Source organism: Debaryomyces fabryi, assembly GCF_001447935.2.
Source record: "Debaryomyces fabryi strain CBS 789 chromosome Unknown contig00066, whole genome shotgun sequence".
Taxonomy (NCBI): domain Eukaryota; kingdom Fungi; phylum Ascomycota; class Pichiomycetes; order Serinales; family Debaryomycetaceae; genus Debaryomyces; species Debaryomyces fabryi.
The window spans coordinates 1-18,076 of NW_015385492.1; the positions used below are offsets into that span (position 1 = coordinate 1).

At 36.5% G+C, this 18,076-nt stretch overlaps 12 protein-coding genes across 12 annotated transcripts; 5 read left to right on the top strand and 7 right to left on the bottom strand.

Annotated features, from left to right (window-relative positions):
* Positions 1 to 792: 792 nt before the first annotated feature.
* Positions 793 to 2,313, top strand: CDC37 (Cdc37p; the record flags this gene model as incomplete). The annotated part of the gene is made up of 1 exon (XM_015612025.1): positions 793 to 2,313. One exon carries the CDS (start codon positions 793 to 795, stop codon positions 2,311 to 2,313), a length of 1,521 nt encoding a protein of 506 aa, XP_015467111.1.
* A 153-nt stretch (positions 2,314 to 2,466) lies between these two features.
* Positions 2,467 to 4,992, bottom strand: NAB3 (Nab3p; the record flags this gene model as incomplete). The annotated part of the gene is made up of 1 exon (XM_015612026.1): positions 2,467 to 4,992. One exon carries the CDS (start codon positions 4,990 to 4,992, stop codon positions 2,467 to 2,469), a length of 2,526 nt encoding a protein of 841 aa, XP_015467112.1.
* A 435-nt stretch (positions 4,993 to 5,427) lies between these two features.
* On the top strand, positions 5,428 to 6,483 carry AC631_03198 (uncharacterized protein; the record flags this gene model as incomplete). Its single annotated transcript, XM_015612027.1, has 1 exon — positions 5,428 to 6,483. One exon carries the CDS (start codon positions 5,428 to 5,430, stop codon positions 6,481 to 6,483), a length of 1,056 nt encoding a protein of 351 aa, XP_015467113.1.
* A 54-nt stretch (positions 6,484 to 6,537) lies between these two features.
* SEC20 (Sec20p) lies at positions 6,538 to 7,575 on the bottom strand (the record flags this gene model as incomplete). Its single annotated transcript, XM_015612028.1, has 1 exon — positions 6,538 to 7,575. One exon carries the CDS (start codon positions 7,573 to 7,575, stop codon positions 6,538 to 6,540), a length of 1,038 nt encoding a protein of 345 aa, XP_015467114.1.
* Positions 7,576 to 7,734: 159 nt separating this feature from the next.
* On the top strand, positions 7,735 to 9,294 carry AC631_03200 (RNA exonuclease; the record flags this gene model as incomplete). The annotated part of the gene is made up of 1 exon (XM_015612029.1): positions 7,735 to 9,294. The coding sequence occupies one exon, from the start codon at positions 7,735 to 7,737 to the stop codon at positions 9,292 to 9,294; it is 1,560 nt and encodes a 519-aa protein (XP_015467115.1).
* Positions 9,295 to 9,354: 60 nt separating this feature from the next.
* On the bottom strand, positions 9,355 to 10,158 carry MOB1 (Mob1p; the record flags this gene model as incomplete). The annotated part of the gene is made up of 1 exon (XM_015612030.1): positions 9,355 to 10,158. One exon carries the CDS (start codon positions 10,156 to 10,158, stop codon positions 9,355 to 9,357), a length of 804 nt encoding a protein of 267 aa, XP_015467116.1.
* Positions 10,159 to 10,278: 120 nt separating this feature from the next.
* On the bottom strand, positions 10,279 to 10,908 carry AC631_03202 (uncharacterized protein; the record flags this gene model as incomplete). The annotated part of the gene is made up of 1 exon (XM_015612031.1): positions 10,279 to 10,908. One exon carries the CDS (start codon positions 10,906 to 10,908, stop codon positions 10,279 to 10,281), a length of 630 nt encoding a protein of 209 aa, XP_015467117.1.
* A 418-nt stretch (positions 10,909 to 11,326) lies between these two features.
* On the top strand, positions 11,327 to 11,968 carry AC631_03203 (uncharacterized protein; the record flags this gene model as incomplete). Its single annotated transcript, XM_015612032.1, has 1 exon — positions 11,327 to 11,968. The coding sequence occupies one exon, from the start codon at positions 11,327 to 11,329 to the stop codon at positions 11,966 to 11,968; it is 642 nt and encodes a 213-aa protein (XP_015467118.1).
* Positions 11,969 to 12,177: 209 nt separating this feature from the next.
* On the top strand, positions 12,178 to 12,642 carry AC631_03204 (uncharacterized protein; the record flags this gene model as incomplete). Its single annotated transcript, XM_015612033.1, has 1 exon — positions 12,178 to 12,642. The coding sequence occupies one exon, from the start codon at positions 12,178 to 12,180 to the stop codon at positions 12,640 to 12,642; it is 465 nt and encodes a 154-aa protein (XP_015467119.1).
* A 204-nt stretch (positions 12,643 to 12,846) lies between these two features.
* Positions 12,847 to 13,854, bottom strand: SOD6 (Sod6p; the record flags this gene model as incomplete). Its single annotated transcript, XM_015612034.1, has 1 exon — positions 12,847 to 13,854. One exon carries the CDS (start codon positions 13,852 to 13,854, stop codon positions 12,847 to 12,849), a length of 1,008 nt encoding a protein of 335 aa, XP_015467120.1.
* A 455-nt stretch (positions 13,855 to 14,309) lies between these two features.
* ISA1 (Fe-binding Fe/S cluster assembly protein) lies at positions 14,310 to 15,134 on the bottom strand (the record flags this gene model as incomplete). The annotated part of the gene is made up of 1 exon (XM_015612035.1): positions 14,310 to 15,134. One exon carries the CDS (start codon positions 15,132 to 15,134, stop codon positions 14,310 to 14,312), a length of 825 nt encoding a protein of 274 aa, XP_015467121.1.
* A 325-nt stretch (positions 15,135 to 15,459) lies between these two features.
* On the bottom strand, positions 15,460 to 17,556 carry AC631_03207 (aminopeptidase P; the record flags this gene model as incomplete). The annotated part of the gene is made up of 1 exon (XM_015612036.1): positions 15,460 to 17,556. The coding sequence occupies one exon, from the start codon at positions 17,554 to 17,556 to the stop codon at positions 15,460 to 15,462; it is 2,097 nt and encodes a 698-aa protein (XP_015467122.1).
* Positions 17,557 to 18,076: the final 520 nt, after the last annotated feature.

Consider the following 18,076-nt stretch of genomic DNA (forward strand, 5'->3'; position numbering starts at 1 on the left):
TATTAATGTAATATTGACCCACAAACATATATTCCTTGTAACTTCATACGGACGCAAATTACTCGTAAAAATGGATCTTGTAAGTTGAGAAGACTCAATCAGTTTGAGTAAATTCTTACTTGAATGGTTTTCTTAAAAATTGAAAATTATTCCCAAAAACCGTAGTTTTAATACTTCACAATTGTACCCAGTTATTATTATCCAAACTTACATTCCTCATTAAAGTAAACCAATCTAATGATATAGCAACCATTACAATTGCTCTTACTAATATTACAATAGTTTTATCCTCTAAATAGTGCAGCTGTAGGTATTAAAAAAGGTTGCGAAATTTTGTACTACATTTTTTTAACACAATCAATGAAGGTTATGGAGTCCTTAAAGATATGAATAATAACGGTAGGAAGGAACAACCCGAGAAGACTATCATTTAATACTATTATATACCAGAGTGAATGGATTGTTCAGGATTCAAAACATTAATCGTATTGATTTAAAAATATTTGCTTATCATTTTTAGTGCATGGAAATGAAAAGAAAGCTGTTGTCGTTCAGAAAGTGGATACCTTCCCCAATAAGCTGGGAATCTTCGCTACGTGTATATTATTGGTTAGATTTCTTTATGCCTTCCAATACTAAGCTTAAGTGGTACATTTTAAAGAACACTTCCATATAACTATGCTATTCTGCACATAGCGAATTGGCCGAAGATTCGAGAATATGATCATCAGTGGTATATTAATTGTAATACATAAGATTTACAAGAGATTATTAACGGAAGACAACACGAATATGCCAATTGATTACTCCAAGTGGGATAAAATTGAATTATCTGATGATTCAGATATAGAAGTGCACCCTAATGTGGATAAGAGATCGTTTATTAAATGGAAACAAAGAGATATTCACGAGAAGCGTCAACAGAGAAATATTGAAATCAAATCGATATTAGTTCAATTAACTATGTATGCTAAGCTTAATGAAAGAGTTGATTTCCTTTTGAATGACTTGAGCGAGGAGCAATTATTAGATGACTCTTTGATTATGAAGAAATTGAATGATAAATTCGATAAGTTAGAAAAATTCAACTATGAGATTTTGAAGAAAGAAAAAGGTGACACGTTACGTAAGGGTCTTAAGGATTTGTCGTTTAGTGCAGAAGAGATTGAAAATACTCCACCGTATAATGAGATGATTGAAGATCTTTTTATTCAGGTTAAAGAAGATCATCCAGACGCTGCAAAGGATGCGGCAAAATTGACGCAGTACTTGAAAGAACATAGAGCTAAGATCGATGACGTGTTATCCAAACAAGCCATAAAGTTGGATGATCTTTTATACCAGAAATCGATGTTAATTAGCAGTGACGACATACATACTGGCTTTGATAAATCTTTCTTGAATAAAGAGAAGGACGAAGACAAAGTAGTGGCTGCTCCTCCACAGACAGAAAAGAAGACAGTTACGACTACAGAAACTATAAATGATCCTTCTAGTGCTACTTCAACGTCGAAAGAGCCCAAGTCGGATAAAGAAATGTTAGATGAATTAACATTGAATCCAGCTACTGCTGATTTTGGTAAGATTTCAAGCACTAAAATCGACGAGAGCGCCAATTACTTAATAAGACATACTCACATTTGTAATGAGCAACAAAAAGATGCTTTGCTTATGACTGCATTTGATCATCAGTTACAAGGAGATTCTGATACAGCCCGTCAAGTAATTCATCAATCGTTATTATTACAATATGTCGCCCAATTAGCCGGGGTTAATCCAAACAAAGATCAGATTATCAAGGCAGTTAAATTATTCTGCTCTAAAATTAATGACCAGTCGTCTCCTGCAAAAATGGGATTTTCTCAAGATGTCACCAACACATTCAATCATATTAAATCAAGATGTGAAATTATTAAACAGGAACAAGGCATAGAAAACAATGATAACGAGGAAGAAGCGTTAATTCAATTAAAGGCTCTTGATGATAAAACTGAATTACTGGTTAATATTCCCCAAGAAGGAACACCGGAGTTTGAAATTTTCTCGACCAAATTATCTAAAGAAATGCAAGATGCTGTAAGAACCGAATCCTTGGATGCCGTTAATAACGTATTTGCAAAATTAAAGGTTGAGGAGGCTGAGAATATTTTAGAAATATTTAACGAATGTGGAGTTATTGGCATTAATGGTTACATAGAGGATGAAAATGAATTTAAGGAATTGCAAAAACAATATAATGAAGGTATGGATTTAGAAGCTGAAAAGTTAGAAGAAGTTCACGAAGAGCCAAATACTGAGGATATCGTTGATTGAAAGAAATTTATATAGTTAATTAATGTTTTAATTAAGTTATGTCTACATGCCAATACTTTGATACTTATAGATTTGTAATTACGAATTAGAATATGCAAAGCTTCCTTTCGAAAAATGGGCTTAATAAATATAAGTAAAACGAACAGACAGGAGTTATTTTCGACTTAATCTAGCCAATGTTTCCATTAATGACTGTGTAGAATTAGCCGGTTGTGATTGTTGCTGTGGATTATATCCAGAAGACAGCGAAGATTGCAATTGAGATAACAAAGAATTAACTTGTCCACTTGGAGCTTGTGTATGACTCTGAGGAGGAGGCGGGTGGGGCGCAGCTTGACCATAGTTAAGTGGTTGATTATATCCATATGGTGATTGAGTCATTGGTTGTTCCATGCCCATAGATTGGATAGACTGTGGGCGCCTTTGATGCTGCTGCTGCTGCTGCTGCTGTTGCTGTTGTTGTTGTTGCTGTTGTTGCTGCAATAAAGCTATCATGTTTTGCATTGAAGCTGGATCCATACCTTGTAATGTTTGGATAAGGTTAGCCTGACTATTTGGATCAGCTTGAGCTGCAGGTGGTTGGTTATAAGCAGGTTGTGGAGATCCGTAATTTGGAGCTGGAGGCTGACCATATGGAACATTTTGGCTGTACATATTATTGTTACCATGGTGACTTTCCCAATTGTTGTTATTGTTGTTGTTGTTGTTGCTTCTTCCACCTTTTCCTCGCCCACGTTCATTTCGGCCAGATCTTCCACGATTGTCGTGCTGGTCATTTCTTCCACCACTTCTACGGTTACCACCATATCCAGTATCGTAAAAATCATTATTCATTGCAGCAACATAACTCTTGTTTTGGTTCTGGTTCTGGTTCTGGTTTTGGTTTCCATACACGTAAGGCTGTGGGCTTGCAGTATTACCGTATTTTTTGAACTTTGCTTTACTTAAAATGTCAGCTGCTATTTCAGGATCGATATCAGCATATTCGTCAAACTTAATTCCACCGTCGCTAGTATTTTCAAAAGTCTGAACGTCAACTTTTGCTTCTTTAATAACACAAGTGCCTAAAACGCCTGAATATGCAGCCTCACTGATAACATCATTTATATCTCTATGGGTGATATCTTCCACTTCAATTGAGACTTGACTACTTGAAAATGCCTTTTTGACTTTTCTAATAAAGAAAACTGAAGATTTACCTGTTATATAGACTTGACAATCAGGAACAACACTTTTTTGCTTCTTGTTCTCTCCATAACCATAACGATTACCGGGGGCCTGTTCATCTCTACCTCTTTTACCACTCGATTCATCAGGAGATCTATCTCTTCCTCTTGAAGCTAAGTTAGGGTTATTAATTTCTGGCTTTCCTGGACGTCTAGATTTTTGCGGCCTAGAAGCATCTAATCTCATGATCTTGTTGTGTAAAGGAACGTTGGACTCTCCTTTGATACATTCTAAACATGCTTCTGCTGTCCTGAATTGAGTAAAACCATAGCCTGCCTTTATAGCAATCTGAATGACATCACCATATTGACTAAAAATTCGAAATAAATCTTGTTTTGAAATAGTGTTTGCTGGAAGGTTACCAATGAATAATCTCAGTTTATCTGGGAATTCATCCCAGTTCTGCAAATTCATATAGTATGCCTCTCTTTTAATAAAATCATCGTACGCTTTTTCTTCTTCAGGAGTCATTGGTGCTGTTATATTTGGTCTTCGACAAAATTCGTTGACCGGTACAAGAGGAATTGGGTTTTTCAAATTCTTAAACGGCTTATTGTAAGAATAAACTTGGTCATAATTAACATTGCTTGGGTTAGAGGCAATAGCAGTTCCAGACAAATTAACATTTCTCTGAGATAATTGCTCCATTATCAATTTCATTTGTTCGGTTTGAGGTAAATTTACAAAATTTGGATCTTTTACAATTTCGCTTTGCATTATCGCATCGTATGCTTCTTTCAACTGTTGTTGCGGATCCTTCTTCGCTGTTGATCTTTCCGCAGCATTTACAGGCGGTTTAGGGGGTAATCCAGCCGGAAGCTTACCTTTTATGATATTACTGGCCTTAGGTTTAGGTTCGTATCCATAGTCTTCTCTTTGGTGGGGTTCGGGATCGTTCAAAGGAACTTCTGGATCATATTCATCTTCTTCGTCAGGTTTTTCAATTAGAGGATCGTTCTGCAGCGATGGCGAGGCCCCAGTAGCTTTCGTCACTGATATCTCTTCATATGCACTTTCTGGGTCATACTCGTCGTCATCATCATCATCATCATCATCATCATTAGAGTCATTTACACCTACATTTGCGGCCTCAGGTGGTGTTTTAGAGCTATCTTGGTCTCCTTCTGGCTCATATTCATCATCGTGGTCATCGTCCTCTTTCTCCTGATTATTACTGTTTTGCTCATGAGGATCATCAGATGTATCTACCTTTTCGTGCTCACTTTCAGGATTATCTTCAGTGTGTTCGATTTCGTGTTCGATTTCGGGGTCATATTCCTCTTCCTGGTCGGTGCCCTGCTCTTGTCCTGGTTCTTCACGCTCACTTTTCTTTTCTTCATTATTGTCTTCTATTTCTTCCGCATGCACAGGCTCATTGCTGCTTTCACGCAGATTTGACCTCAATTCATGCTCATCACTCGTGTGACCTATATCTATCGGGCTGACCTCCATGGTAACTGGGTATATTTGGATTAATTAGAGAGTAATGAACAGTGTTTTCAAGTCACAAAATTTACTCAGGTAATGTTGTACCCAATGTCGTGCACAATGTCGTGCACAATGTCGCGTATAATGTCGTTTACTTTTGTCGGATTAAATGTCGGATTAAATGTCGTGTCATGCCGTGTCATGCCGTGTAGCATGCCGGCCGGGATAACTCTTACGGCGGAATAATGCATCCACATCCCCCCACACTCGTTGACCCCCCCACGAATATTATACCAATCAGTAATAACCCTTCTAACAAAGGTAGCTTAGTAATTTAAACGGAGAATTCCAAGGAAAAACCCCGAACCCAATACTACATAAACGAAAGTGATTGTCGGATTATTATTTGAACTGAAAAATTGTAGTATTACGAATTAAAACTAAATAAATTGAATAATTATGTCCGGTGAAAATAAAAATTTGAAGCTTGCTATCGTTGGTACAGGTATTTTTGCCACAGACAAGCACTTGCCAACTCTTGACAAACTTCCTAACTTAACACCAGCCGCGTGTTACAACAGAACTAAGGCAAAGGCCGAAACATTCGCTAGTAAGGCCAAAATTGACCCATCTCAAATCTATGAATCTTTAGAAGATATCATCAAGACTGATAGCGTTGATTTTGTGGATGCTTTGTTACCAGTTCAATTCAACTTAGATGCTGTGAAGTTGGCTATTAAATACAACAAACCTATTTGTCTCGAAAAACCAATTGCTGCTAACTTGGATCAAGCTAAGGAAATAGTACATTTGGCCAACGGTTCCGATGTCCCAATAAGTATTTTGGAAAACTGGTCGTACTTGAAAGCCATTGAGATTTTAAAGAAGGACGTACTCCCAAAGATTGGTGAAGTCGTGTCATTTACTTACAAATCCACTGGTGCATGGAACGATAACAACAAATACTTGGCTACTTCGTGGAGACAAAACCCTGAACACATTGGTGGTTTCTTGAGTGACGGTGGTGTTCATCAATTGGCTTTATTGACTGACGTGTTAGGTGAAGTTGAAAGTATTTCAGGTTTGACTAAGCAAATCAGAGAAGAAAGTGGTACTGACGATATCTTATTTTCCACTTTGAAAATGAAGACCGGTACCATCGGTACTTTCACTTACGGGTCTTCTTTTGGTGCCACTGATAAGTCCACTAGTTTCATCATTTATGGTACTAATGGTTCTGTTGTCTACGACTTTTCTCCAGACTTGCCTAAGCCAACCATCACATACCAAACTGGTGCTTCTTCTCAACAAGCCTCTAAGAAGACTGTCATTGAAGTTGACGAAAATGATACTTTTGTTGAAGAATTCAAGAATTTTGCTGAAGCAGTTACTAAGAACGATAAATCCATTGTCCATGTCACTGCTGCAAAGGCTTATCACCACTTGGCTATTGTTGGTGCTGCCTTAGAGAGTTCCGCTAAGAATGGGGATTCTGTCAAGGTTGAACAACCATAGGCCTAAAAACTAAATATGATTTTCTAATATATATCTATATATATATATGCATGCTCATAGTTCATCAACAATTCTACTAGTAGCTGTGCTAACTATATCTTCCCAGGTTTTATGTTCCCCATTGGGCTCAATATTCATCGTGAACTCTTCATCTAAATTTAGAGTGCTAGTAGCAGATGATAGTATGCTACTTGCAATCAATGAGCTACTGACGACAGCCCCCACTGTTGCATATAAGTCAAGATCGTCTTTGGTTCCTGAGGTAACGAATATTCTATTGAACATTCTAAATATCTTGAAAAATGACCATAAGAAAAACTTAACAGGCATCTTCAATAATCTGCGCCAAATGACCCATGCACTACATAGCAAAAGAAATCCAATACTTAGGTAGATGTTATTCTTGTCCTTTCTATCTTGCTTTTCGATAAATTTGACAATATTTTTGGACTTGTTTAACAACGATTCGAAATCGGTAAACTTATCATTCAAATTAGATAAATCCTTCGTTTGTTGTTCAACCGAGTCAATATTCAATTCAGTTTGTACGATAGAGGTCGACATTAACTGCCTCGTAGATTGTAATGACGATGTAATCGATTTATTATGTGTCAATATTTGATCCCGTATGGACTGACTCTTGATTTTAGAATCATCTTTCGTGCTACGACCCGAAAACAAGTCTTTCCTTAAATCAGCCTCATTAACATTATCCTTTATTATAGGCGAGTATTTAGCAATCCTTTGTTTATGAATCAACTCATTTTCTAAGTTGTATGATTGTAATTGACATTCCCTCAATTTTAGTTTTAGATTTGTTAACTTTTCTTTGTACATTTGATATCTAATAGATAATTGATCATCCCCATCTGCAGATAAGTTAATTTCTATAACCTTTAACATATCACGAAATTTGAATATTAATCCATTGGCCTCTTTTGTAGACTTGATTCGTTTTAATTCAATTGAATCTTCACCTTGGTTTGCTGTTGGGTCACTATCATCGATTATTTCATTTATCTTTGCAAATACAGCAAACTGTAACTCATCCAATCGCTTAAAGTAATTATTAAGGTCACTTAAAATAGCCATGATTATTATCTTAGTTAATATATATGCAACTAGAATTGGCTGATCAAAGTGATGATAATATGTTTTTGTAGATTTAGCGCACTGAAAATAAAACTCTTGCAAAAAAAGTCTTGATTGTAGACTCGCCAAACTCTTCACACTATCAAGATGGGCCTCACTATGTCTAATGTACCAAATGAGCTTCCTAATGAGGAAAAAAGTACTACTACTGAGCAGAAAGAGCCAATAACGGATTCAAACTCGACTCAAAGAGGTAAAAAGAAGAAATCTAGTAAGAAATCAAGAGATCCTGCTACACTTACACCTGAGTACATAGAAGAACAGAGAAGACAAAGGAACTTAAAAAAAGAGAAGAAAAAACAAGAGCTCCTTGCTCAAGGAATCGACCCTAATACGGTGAATACTCCGGTTGAATTAAGATTTAGAACAAGAGAATTGCTTGAGCTTCCAAATAATGTAACTGATGATGATTCATTTAAGATAAAAATCATGTCCTATAATATATTAGCGCAAGCATTGATTAGAAGGAAGCTATTTCCAACAAGTGGAAATGCATTAAAGTGGTCTACAAGATCACAAGTTTTGTTGTCTGAATTCAAGCACTATGACGCAGACATTTTATGTTTACAAGAATTAGATTTTATCCAATATAACTCATACTGGCGCAAAGAATTAGGGAAATTAGGGTACGAAATGAAGTATTATAGAGCAGATACTAAAAATCATGGGTTGGCTATTGCATTCAAGACAGATAAGTTTATTTGCAAGCATCAAAGTTTTATTTACTATGATAAAGAAACTTCAGGGGAGTTGAGACCAAGGACAGCTACTCAGAATATTGGGCTTTTGGCTTGTTTAGATTTCACGCCTCAAATATTATCGAAGTATTCTAATATTTCAAGAAATGGAATAATCATTGGAACCACACATTTGTTTTGGCACCCATTTGGCACGTTTGAAAGAACAAGACAAACATATTTAATTTTAAAGAAATTCAAAGAATTTGCTTCGACGATGAATACTCTTAAGGGTAATGATAAAGATTGGTACAGCTTCTTCGCTGGAGACTTTAATTCCCAACCTTTTGATGCGCCATACTTATCTATATCTGCTAAGCCAGCGAAATATGCTGACAGAGCTCGTACAGTTTTAGGATGTTCATTATCGTATCAGTATTCAAAGAATCGAGGCGTAATAGATAATGACAATAGCAATGAAGATGAAGAAGACGAACAGGAAGAAGAAGAAGAAGGTGGTAATATTGAAAAGTTTGGAACTAATCAACCAAAAGATCCAGTTCCTGAGTCTTTTGAACCTACTCCGGAACAGTTAAAATTAGTCAATTCAATGCAAGATCTACACAATTCATTAGATATGAGAGCTATTTCTTTATATTCCGTTGGCTACAAATTGGTCGATCCAGACAACTCAGGTCTTGATAATGATAGAGACGAGCCAATTTTCTCCAATTGGGCACATGCATGGAGAGGCTTGCTAGACTATATATTCGTAATAAGTTCATGGGATGATAAAAATGAATCATTTGCTGACAAGATAGATACAGTTAAGGATGTAGAACAAAATAATGGGGTTCGGATTACTAGATTATTGAAGCTACCATTACCAAAGGATATGGGACCGGAGCCTTCAGGGCAACCAAGACTTGGTCAATATCCATCAGATCATCTTTGTTTGATGGCTGAAGTTGCATTATGTTAATTATATGAATTCATGATGTATATATAAGGACTTACAAAATAAATATTACCCTTATATAATTTATTTCTTTAGCATAGTGTCAACCAAATCTTCTAAAGGCCCATAATCTTTACGAGTTATTAAATTAAACTCATTACTAAATAAAACGTAGTGCTTTAAACTGGTATTGAGATGACTTTGTAACCCTAACTCGGAGATTTCATGAAAATGATGACAATAGATATGGGCATAGATTCTGAATAATCTTTTGAAGATTGTTTTTACCAAGCTTGGAAATTGTTGTGGAAAAGGCGCTCCAATCTTAGAAGGAAATATATTATCATTGTCAAAAAAGTTTTGAATCCAATTCATCAAGTTCTCTGTATATTCGCAAGCAGGTAATGATACTGGCTTCTTAGGCAGAGCCATTCCATTAGAGTTAGCGTTTGTCTCTTGCCACAAGTATTCATATTCGTCCGTTGCAATCATTCTAGGACACGTCTTTGGAGAACAAAATTCCGTAATTGCACCATACAACATATTTATTTGATTGTAGAAATCGACTACGTGAATGGCTAGCCACTCGTTGATGTCTTCGTCCTGTGGTAATTTGACTGCTTGGATCAATGCATTATCGGATCCTAATGTTTGCTCAGCATAATTTCTGATATCTTTATGTGATGAAACCGATTGCCCACCATTATTTAAGTTTATTGTTTGGTATGCCTGTCCCGGCTCTTGCTGATATTGCTGATTATTCTGTGGTGGGTTTGGAAATGTTGAGTTTGAAATTGGCTGTGGACTTGATATTGGTGATGACTGTTTTAATTTAAATCCCCTAGTCGATCTTAGCGAATGTGTATTAAAGTTTTGGAAGAATGACATGGCATATATAGATGTACCTCACTATGTCTAACTATATTAAACCAAGTAACTGTAGTTGGCGATTTGCTTGTGTTCGTTTGATCTATTGTGTTTTTGTTTACATTCTTACCATATAAGGCATCACGTGACAGATTCGATATCAAGATGACTTTCAATAGAGCTTAGATCAAAGAGCTCCAAGTCATAAACCATGGCTTTAATGGGGGAATTAGGAGTATAGGGGATGCCTGAACCAAGAAATCGACGTCTATACCTCTTACATGCGTCCGACTTAGTTCCAGAAGTATCACATTCTTTCATGACACTCAATGTATTGTATTCCGCTAGCGCTTTCAATTGGACATTTTTCATGGATTGTAAAAAGGCTGCACTTTTATCATGAGGTATGGAAGGGTGGTTTGGAGAAGATGGGCATAAAACTTCATCAAGGTTCTTGACAAGCCAATTATAGTTCGTTTTGAATAGCTTTCTCCCATAGAATGAGAACACAAATGGAAATTTAAACTCTAAGTTGATGATTAACGAACTGAACAGGTAGTTCAATGCTTCTACGATGTCAACAAGTCGTAGCTCTGACTGAAAAGTGTTGTAATGGAAGTCTAAATCTATCAGTTCTAGTAAATTTATGGAATTAGGAAATGCAAACTTGATATCGAGAAGATCATTAATGATTGGGGTCGATACATTACACTCAAGATCTAACAGAAATGAGGAAGTTTTGTCGTCTCTAATGAATAAGCTTGTGTTCATATCTATGTGTTTCCAATAACGACACTCGCCAAAACTATGTCCAATTGCTTCTACCAAGCATTCATAATCGGTAGTATGTAGTTGAATTCCATTTATATGTAGATTAACATTTAACTGTGTGAGTTAGTAGAGATCTTATAGATCAGCCGCTGCAGTAAACTTACACTGAATCTTTTATCAGCAATTATGAATTGATCTTCTAAATTGGAAAAATTATTCTGCAACCGGTAAGCGTATTTCAAACTGAAGTAATCCTCATCTCTCTTTAGAGTTAAAGTATCAATCGTCATATTAATTATATTGCAGCTATTGTTGTCATAATCTTTTCAACGGTTGTAAAAATTCCTCATCACGCGATTGAGACTTCAAGCCTTTAAGTCTAGTATTAAAATAGTCACTTTAAGAGTACTGTTTAAGAATGAATAAGATCAAACAGACTGCTACAGTAGGAAATGATTTAATAGTGAAGTATCAGGTCTCGTCGTTAATAAAACTTGAAGAGTTAAACAAGCTTTCCTCTAAGAAATCTAAATTCTTATCACTATACAAAAGATTCTATAGACTACGTAACATGGTTGATTCCAAGCCATACAATAAAGAAATATACCAGAAGATAATACGACGGAAATTCACCATGGAGGACTTTAATCTGAAACGAAGCATCTTATTAGATGACGTTGACATATTATCAGAAATTAGTTTGTTTGAACGTATTATAAATACATTAGCATTTGTTCACAATTCAACGGTGTATTTACCATCAGAGAGAAAGGAGAAGCCTATATTATTCTTTCAGGATTTAGAACTGCCTCAAAGAATGGAAAAACTGATAATATTGACGTTGCTAAGAATGGATCAGCAGAAACCGCATATCATTAAATATGATCGAAAGTACGAATGGGTACCTAAGATAAATAACCAATTGAACAACTTATCAAACGACCCCGATTCTAAGGAGTACAAATCTGCTTTTAAAGACGTTGATGCTAATCTTATTGGGTTTCGGGATTACGAGTTAAACTTAATGAGATTAAACGAATGTTATAGATTATGTTTATAGAGAATATATTTAATGACTTGTATTCAAACGTCTATCCTGAATTACTACCACTAAACATAAAGCTAGATATATGATTCATAGTGTATAATTTATTAAAGATGGAAGAGACTGACGTAAGAAGTGTTGAATATTTACTGCGCAATTAATAGCAATATCAAAATTGAAATTTATCTAACTTCTATTTTATCTATTCAACAACTAATACAAATATGGGTTGGTTTTCAAGAGATTCATCGAGTTCTATTCCAAATAACCAAGTAGAACAACGTTCACATCAACCGTTAGACTTATCTGGTCAACCACCGTTCAATTCAGCAACGTCTAATTCAAATGACCTTTCAACTTCATCGGATATTAATCATACCTTAGATCAATTAACAGAAAATCAAACCCCTCTTAAGTTAAAAGAATTGAAAGCAAATACTGTAAAGGCAAATAATGAATCAGTAGCTGAATTTGTTAATGCAAAACCAAAAAACCTTTTTGTCATTGATGGCGAAAAGGAAATTGAGGAGAGTATTATTTGTACCAATAATGAACAAGGAGGTAAAACATGCTTGAAATTGAAGTACAACTCAGTACAATTGTTCAAGCAAATGCAGAAATTAGAGTACTTCTGTTCGTTGCCTGACGACATAAATGCTACTTACTTCGAGTGCAGAAAAATTACATAGTTAAATATTTAATTATTCAATATAATCTTATCATTTATTAGGTACTGATTGTACTAAGAGAGAACCAGATAAGGGAGGCATATAATCTATAAGAGAGATATAAAAAAAAAGTCTAAAAGAAGTGCTTAAAGTAAGAGGTGTGATTGAGAGACTGAGAGAAGATTACTGAAAGTAAGCGAAGATATGATAAGGGATAGTAAACGGCTAAATGAGTAAACCTGTGATAACACCTAAACCAATCATTAAGCTAATACTTAAGCCAAAAGTAGAAGATCCACTTTCAGTTTCGGAGTAATACTCATTTGATGTAGCATTGGAATTGTTTCCATTGTGGAATTCAGTGCCGTTATGAGAATGGGTTGCATTATGTGAACCATTTCTTGATTTCAAATCGTTTATAAGTTTGGTCTTTGATGTATTGTCTTCTGTATTGTCATCGTCAAGATAGTCATCGTCTTTTGTATTGTCATTGGTTGGATTCGAGTCTTCGACTTCTGCGTCTTCATCTACATCTGGGTCTTCATCAAATACTTCATACTTGTCAACCTCATCCGAGTCATATGAGTATTCTTTGTAATCTTGGTTAAATTCGAGACCTGTTGCTAAGTCTTTTTGTAATTCCTGAAGGTCATAGTTGCTGTTTGAGTTATATTCATCTTGCAAGCTTTGTAACCTTATGTTTGATGCTAATTCAATATCAGCACAAGCAAACTTAGTCAAGTTGGCAAAGTGGAATGTGATTGATTTACCAACAATGTAGGAATTGGATTTCTTGTTCAATGAAAGGTATGGATCGTTGTATTTTGTTTCAAAGCATGTGGTGTCAATCCAACCATGCTTACCCGACAAGTCACCTACCTGACAGTAAGAATCATCTTTTTGATCTTCACAATCTGGAGGAGCATCATACGGATTGAAATGCAAGCCCACTAAGTCACAATTACCATCAGAAGGAACCAGGTTTTCATGGATATGATATTGGAAGGGTCCCCCTTCCTTTGGTAAACCAGTCACATCAACGTGAACGTTAACAGACTTACCTCTTTTAGCTGTGAACACAATGTTACCCTGAACGTTATTGTCAAACCCAAATGGGAAATCAGCAATGGCTACAACATTCTTTGGATTTTTTTTAATCTTGGGGGCTTTGTCTCCTAACGCCAATTGAGATACAGAAAGAAGCGATAAGATCAATGGTATGTTAATTTGCATATTTAGGCTTGAACGTAATCTTTTATTGATTGAATATAAAGAAAGAAAAGAATGGGAGAAGGAAATGAATTTAAGAAGATAGTGGGCATACTTATTGTGTTTTATAGTCAACGGTAGGACACAGATACACCTAATCCACAAATTTGCAGCTTTAAAATTGTGTTTTAGTGTCGCAAACAACGCCAAAAAAATCTCACTCAAAAAATTTAAGACGGACCTCGGGGCCGAACAATCCTTCCCCAAATACAAAGACTTTTCTACAGCATTTATTTAATAATGTAATCATAAATATTTATTAAGAAGATATGCTGACCTTCTAGTATAATATAGAAATATAATGTAGTATAATGTAGTTATGTAATATAAATTTAATGCAGAATTATATCGTGTGAACGAATATGGGCGTAAGGGTCTTCTTATATCAAGAGCTCAAATATGCATGATGAGTGTATCTATTAGACCATGAATGATTCACCACACCCACAAGTACCTTTAGAGTTTGGATTTCTAAAGATAAACCTTGATGATAATTTATCGTCCAACCAATCCATCTCAGACCCCACAATCGAAAAAAGGGCCTTTGAGTCTATGTACACCTTTACGCCATCTTGTTCTACTTTTTCATCGAATTTACCTGGCTCTGTCACGTATTCCAAGTTATATGTCAATCCTGAACAGCCTCTGTTCTGTACCCCGATTCTGATCAATTGCGGTTCAGGTTGGTCCAATAAGTCCTTCAAATGCTCCACTGCATTAGAACTCAAAGTGATCAATGCTTTTCTAGGACGCAATGTTCTCTTTTGCTTTGTTTTCTTCATTGGCTTCTCTGTTTCCGTTGTCTTTGTAGTCGTAGGCTCGACAGTTGCTGTGGATATTATATTAGGTTGTGCGGACTTCTCGGTGTCTATGTTCTTCGTTTCTTCCTTAGTGTTCTTAGTCTCTGCTACTTCAGGCTTGCTGATGTTCTTTAATGTCTTATTGGAAAATTTGGATGCCCGGGATCTCCTGGCGGGTGCTGAAGTACTTTGGTCCTTAGTAGACACATTTTCCATCGAACCCAACGAATGTCTAGACCATTTAGAGCTCAAATCACCAGAATCCCTTGATGATTCTCCAAAATTTGTCTTCATAGGATATTTCAATCCTGAATAGAAATCATTTTTGCTTGTTGTAACAGGTATAGTTTGCATGAATCTCTTACCACCTTTCTTTGCTTCATTCGAAGCATATCTTTTATATGTGTGGTTTATGTTTGTCAATATAATTCTTTTCGATATCATTTTTGACTACTTGTTTATAAAATATATTGACTATTCTATGTAAATTGTAGAAAGAAGATCTTATTGTATATGATTTATAATAAGTTTGTATGTGAAAGCTAATGACCCACAAACATTTTGGTATTCGCACACATTTTTCAATTTCGAGTAAGCAAAACTTGACTAGCTTTGATTGGCTGGAAATGCGAATAGCCTTATACCGATATTCGGCTACGGTCTTGTCTTGCTGGTACATAGTGTTGCTTACAATTTTGCAATCGTTTCAATTGTGGATTATACATTAACATATATTAGCGATCGGGGAGAGGCATTGGTATCTCTGTAACTATAAAGGGACGGTCTCCTTCTTTAACCAATTGTATTCAAGAGAGTTCTTGCTAAACGAAGGCGACAATTCTTGCCACACAGTATGGTGATAATTATTTATCCAGGATTTTTCTTCAGTAGTCAACAAGGAAACGTCGATAAGCTTTCTGCACAAGGGGACCCTGGTGAGGGTATCGAACTCTAAGAATTCTCTCTCGTTGTAGGAACGGCCAGATTGCTTGACGTACATGACATTTTCGATTCTGATACCGTACTCGCCGTCCTCGTAGTACCCAGGCTCATTAGAAATCAAATGTCCTGGTTTCAAAGACGAAGATGCGGCATTTGGTCTTGGGCCGATTCCAATTGGTCCTTCGTGGACGTTAAGATATGCTCCGATACCGTGGGAGGTGCCGTGGCCGTAGTCTAAACCAGCAGCCCACAAATGCTGTCTTGCAATCGAGTCGATCAAAGCTCCCGTGGTGTCTTCGGGGAACTTCAAGTTGCCTAAAGAAATGTTGCCCTTCAAGACCAAAGTATAATGCTTGATTTCTTCTGGCTTAGGTTCTGTAAAGTGTATAGTTCTGGTGACGTCGGTGGTTCCTTCTAAGAATTGAGAACCCGAATCGTTTAAATATATCTTGTGGGGGTTAATCACAGCACATTCACCTTTAACGGGTTTGTAATGGATAACGGCTGCATTGGCCCCGGTAGCACTGATAGTGGCAAAGGACAAGCCTACAAAGTTTTCTTCTTGCATTCTGAATTCGGTTAATTTGTCGTCTGCTTGGAGCTCGTCAATCAATTCGCCTTTATATATCAATTCATTTTCAAGCCAAGCAAAAAACTTACAGAGGGCACGGCCGTCCTTCAAGTGGGCGGAACGAGCCCCTTTAAGTTCAACATCATTCTTAATACCCTTTAAGTCTTCTATAGGCGATCTTAAAGGTTGCTCAAACGAACACTTTAAGTTACGGATGATTTCCCACGATGAGGTTTTAGGGACCAAAAGTTTCTTATTGGCCATATTGAAATCCTTTGACAATGAGTTTAACTTGTTCCAAAAGTTTTCGTACGGCTCCACATTTACTTTGTCTGTCTGTAATGCTGCCTGGACTTTTGTATCAAATCTATAATTATTGGCAAATAATGTCACTTGCTGATTAGTTATGATCAAGTAACCGTAAAAGACGGGGTTATACTCGATATCACTTCCTCTCAAATTAAGCAACCATGCAATTTCGTCCAATGCTGAAACAACCAATCCAGCACAGTTGTGCTTATTCATGGCCTCAGTAACGTCTTTAATTTTGTCAGTATACTTCTTTCCAGTATACTTTTCGTCCAATACTTTGATAATACTAGCAGGAGAGCTAGGCAAGTCTTCGAAGTCAATCCACATCTTTTCGATTAGATTATCCTTGATCGCCACAAGCTCTACCTCTGCATTTGAGTTCTTCGGCAATGAAAGTTTATCTCTAACCACCTTATCGAACTTCTCGTACACCTGGTATGTGATCAATTTTGGGTCCACTCCGATGTTTATCTTGCTTCCCGAATCTAACGATAACTGAATTGCTTGGTCCACACTCCACTCTTGCCACGTAGGCTCGTTCTTGACTCCTTGCTTCAATAAGACCCAATTAAAATCCAATTCATTCGTCGCCTGATTGAAGTATCTACCATCGGTCGACAAAGCTGCAGCCCCTTCAGGAGTCTCATTCATACACATCACATCTCTAGTAACGACCGCCACCCCTGCGCTACCTTGGAACCCAGAAATGAAACTTCTCTTCTGATCAAACGCAGAAACGTACTCCGACTGGTGCTGGTCCTCCGATGGTACAACATACACCCCCAAATCGTATTCTGCCATCAACAACCGCAATTTTTCTAACCGCTTCGATGTATTGACTTCTTTAGCATCAGGGGCACACAAGCTGGCCGCATCTATCGTGAAAACCGAACCCTTTCTCGAGCCTCCTCTAGGTGATCCTGACCCACTCTTTCTCATGCTAACTCGTTTAGCAAGACTTAATGAACTCTTGTGAGTACGTGATAATAATCCTGGTGAACAGGTACAATTAGCACATTGTGCTCTACTCACTTTCTTCATACTTTGATACTTATTGTACTTAAAAACCCTTTCTTTCTCTTGTCCAATAACTATTTTGCAAAGATAATCATATCATCAAAGGCCGGTAAAGACACGGCTCTACGTCAAAAAAAGTGCCTTGTTTGTGTTACTTTAGCTCTAATCTTCGTACATTTACTATTATTAGCTATAACTACTGCTTTGTCAAAGATACGGAAAAACATCTCATATAAAATGTATTCGTATCTTAAGCTTTATGATGATTGACTATATAATTATTATAGATTCCGCAAGTATATAATTACACCAAAGAGATTACCATTTTTGTTAGAAATCTGGACTTAATGTCGCTTATACTAGAAGAAAGTGACACAAAAGTGTTAGAATGTGAGCAGCCAGTCCCATAATAGGCAAGCTGACCAAATATATTGATGATTAGGGTGTTTTTTTGCAAGAAAGAACGGGTTATTGGCGACTTGAGAATGACGGTGAACCTTAGCTTTGATCAGGTGGTTCAGGTATGTATGAATGGATGGTTTGG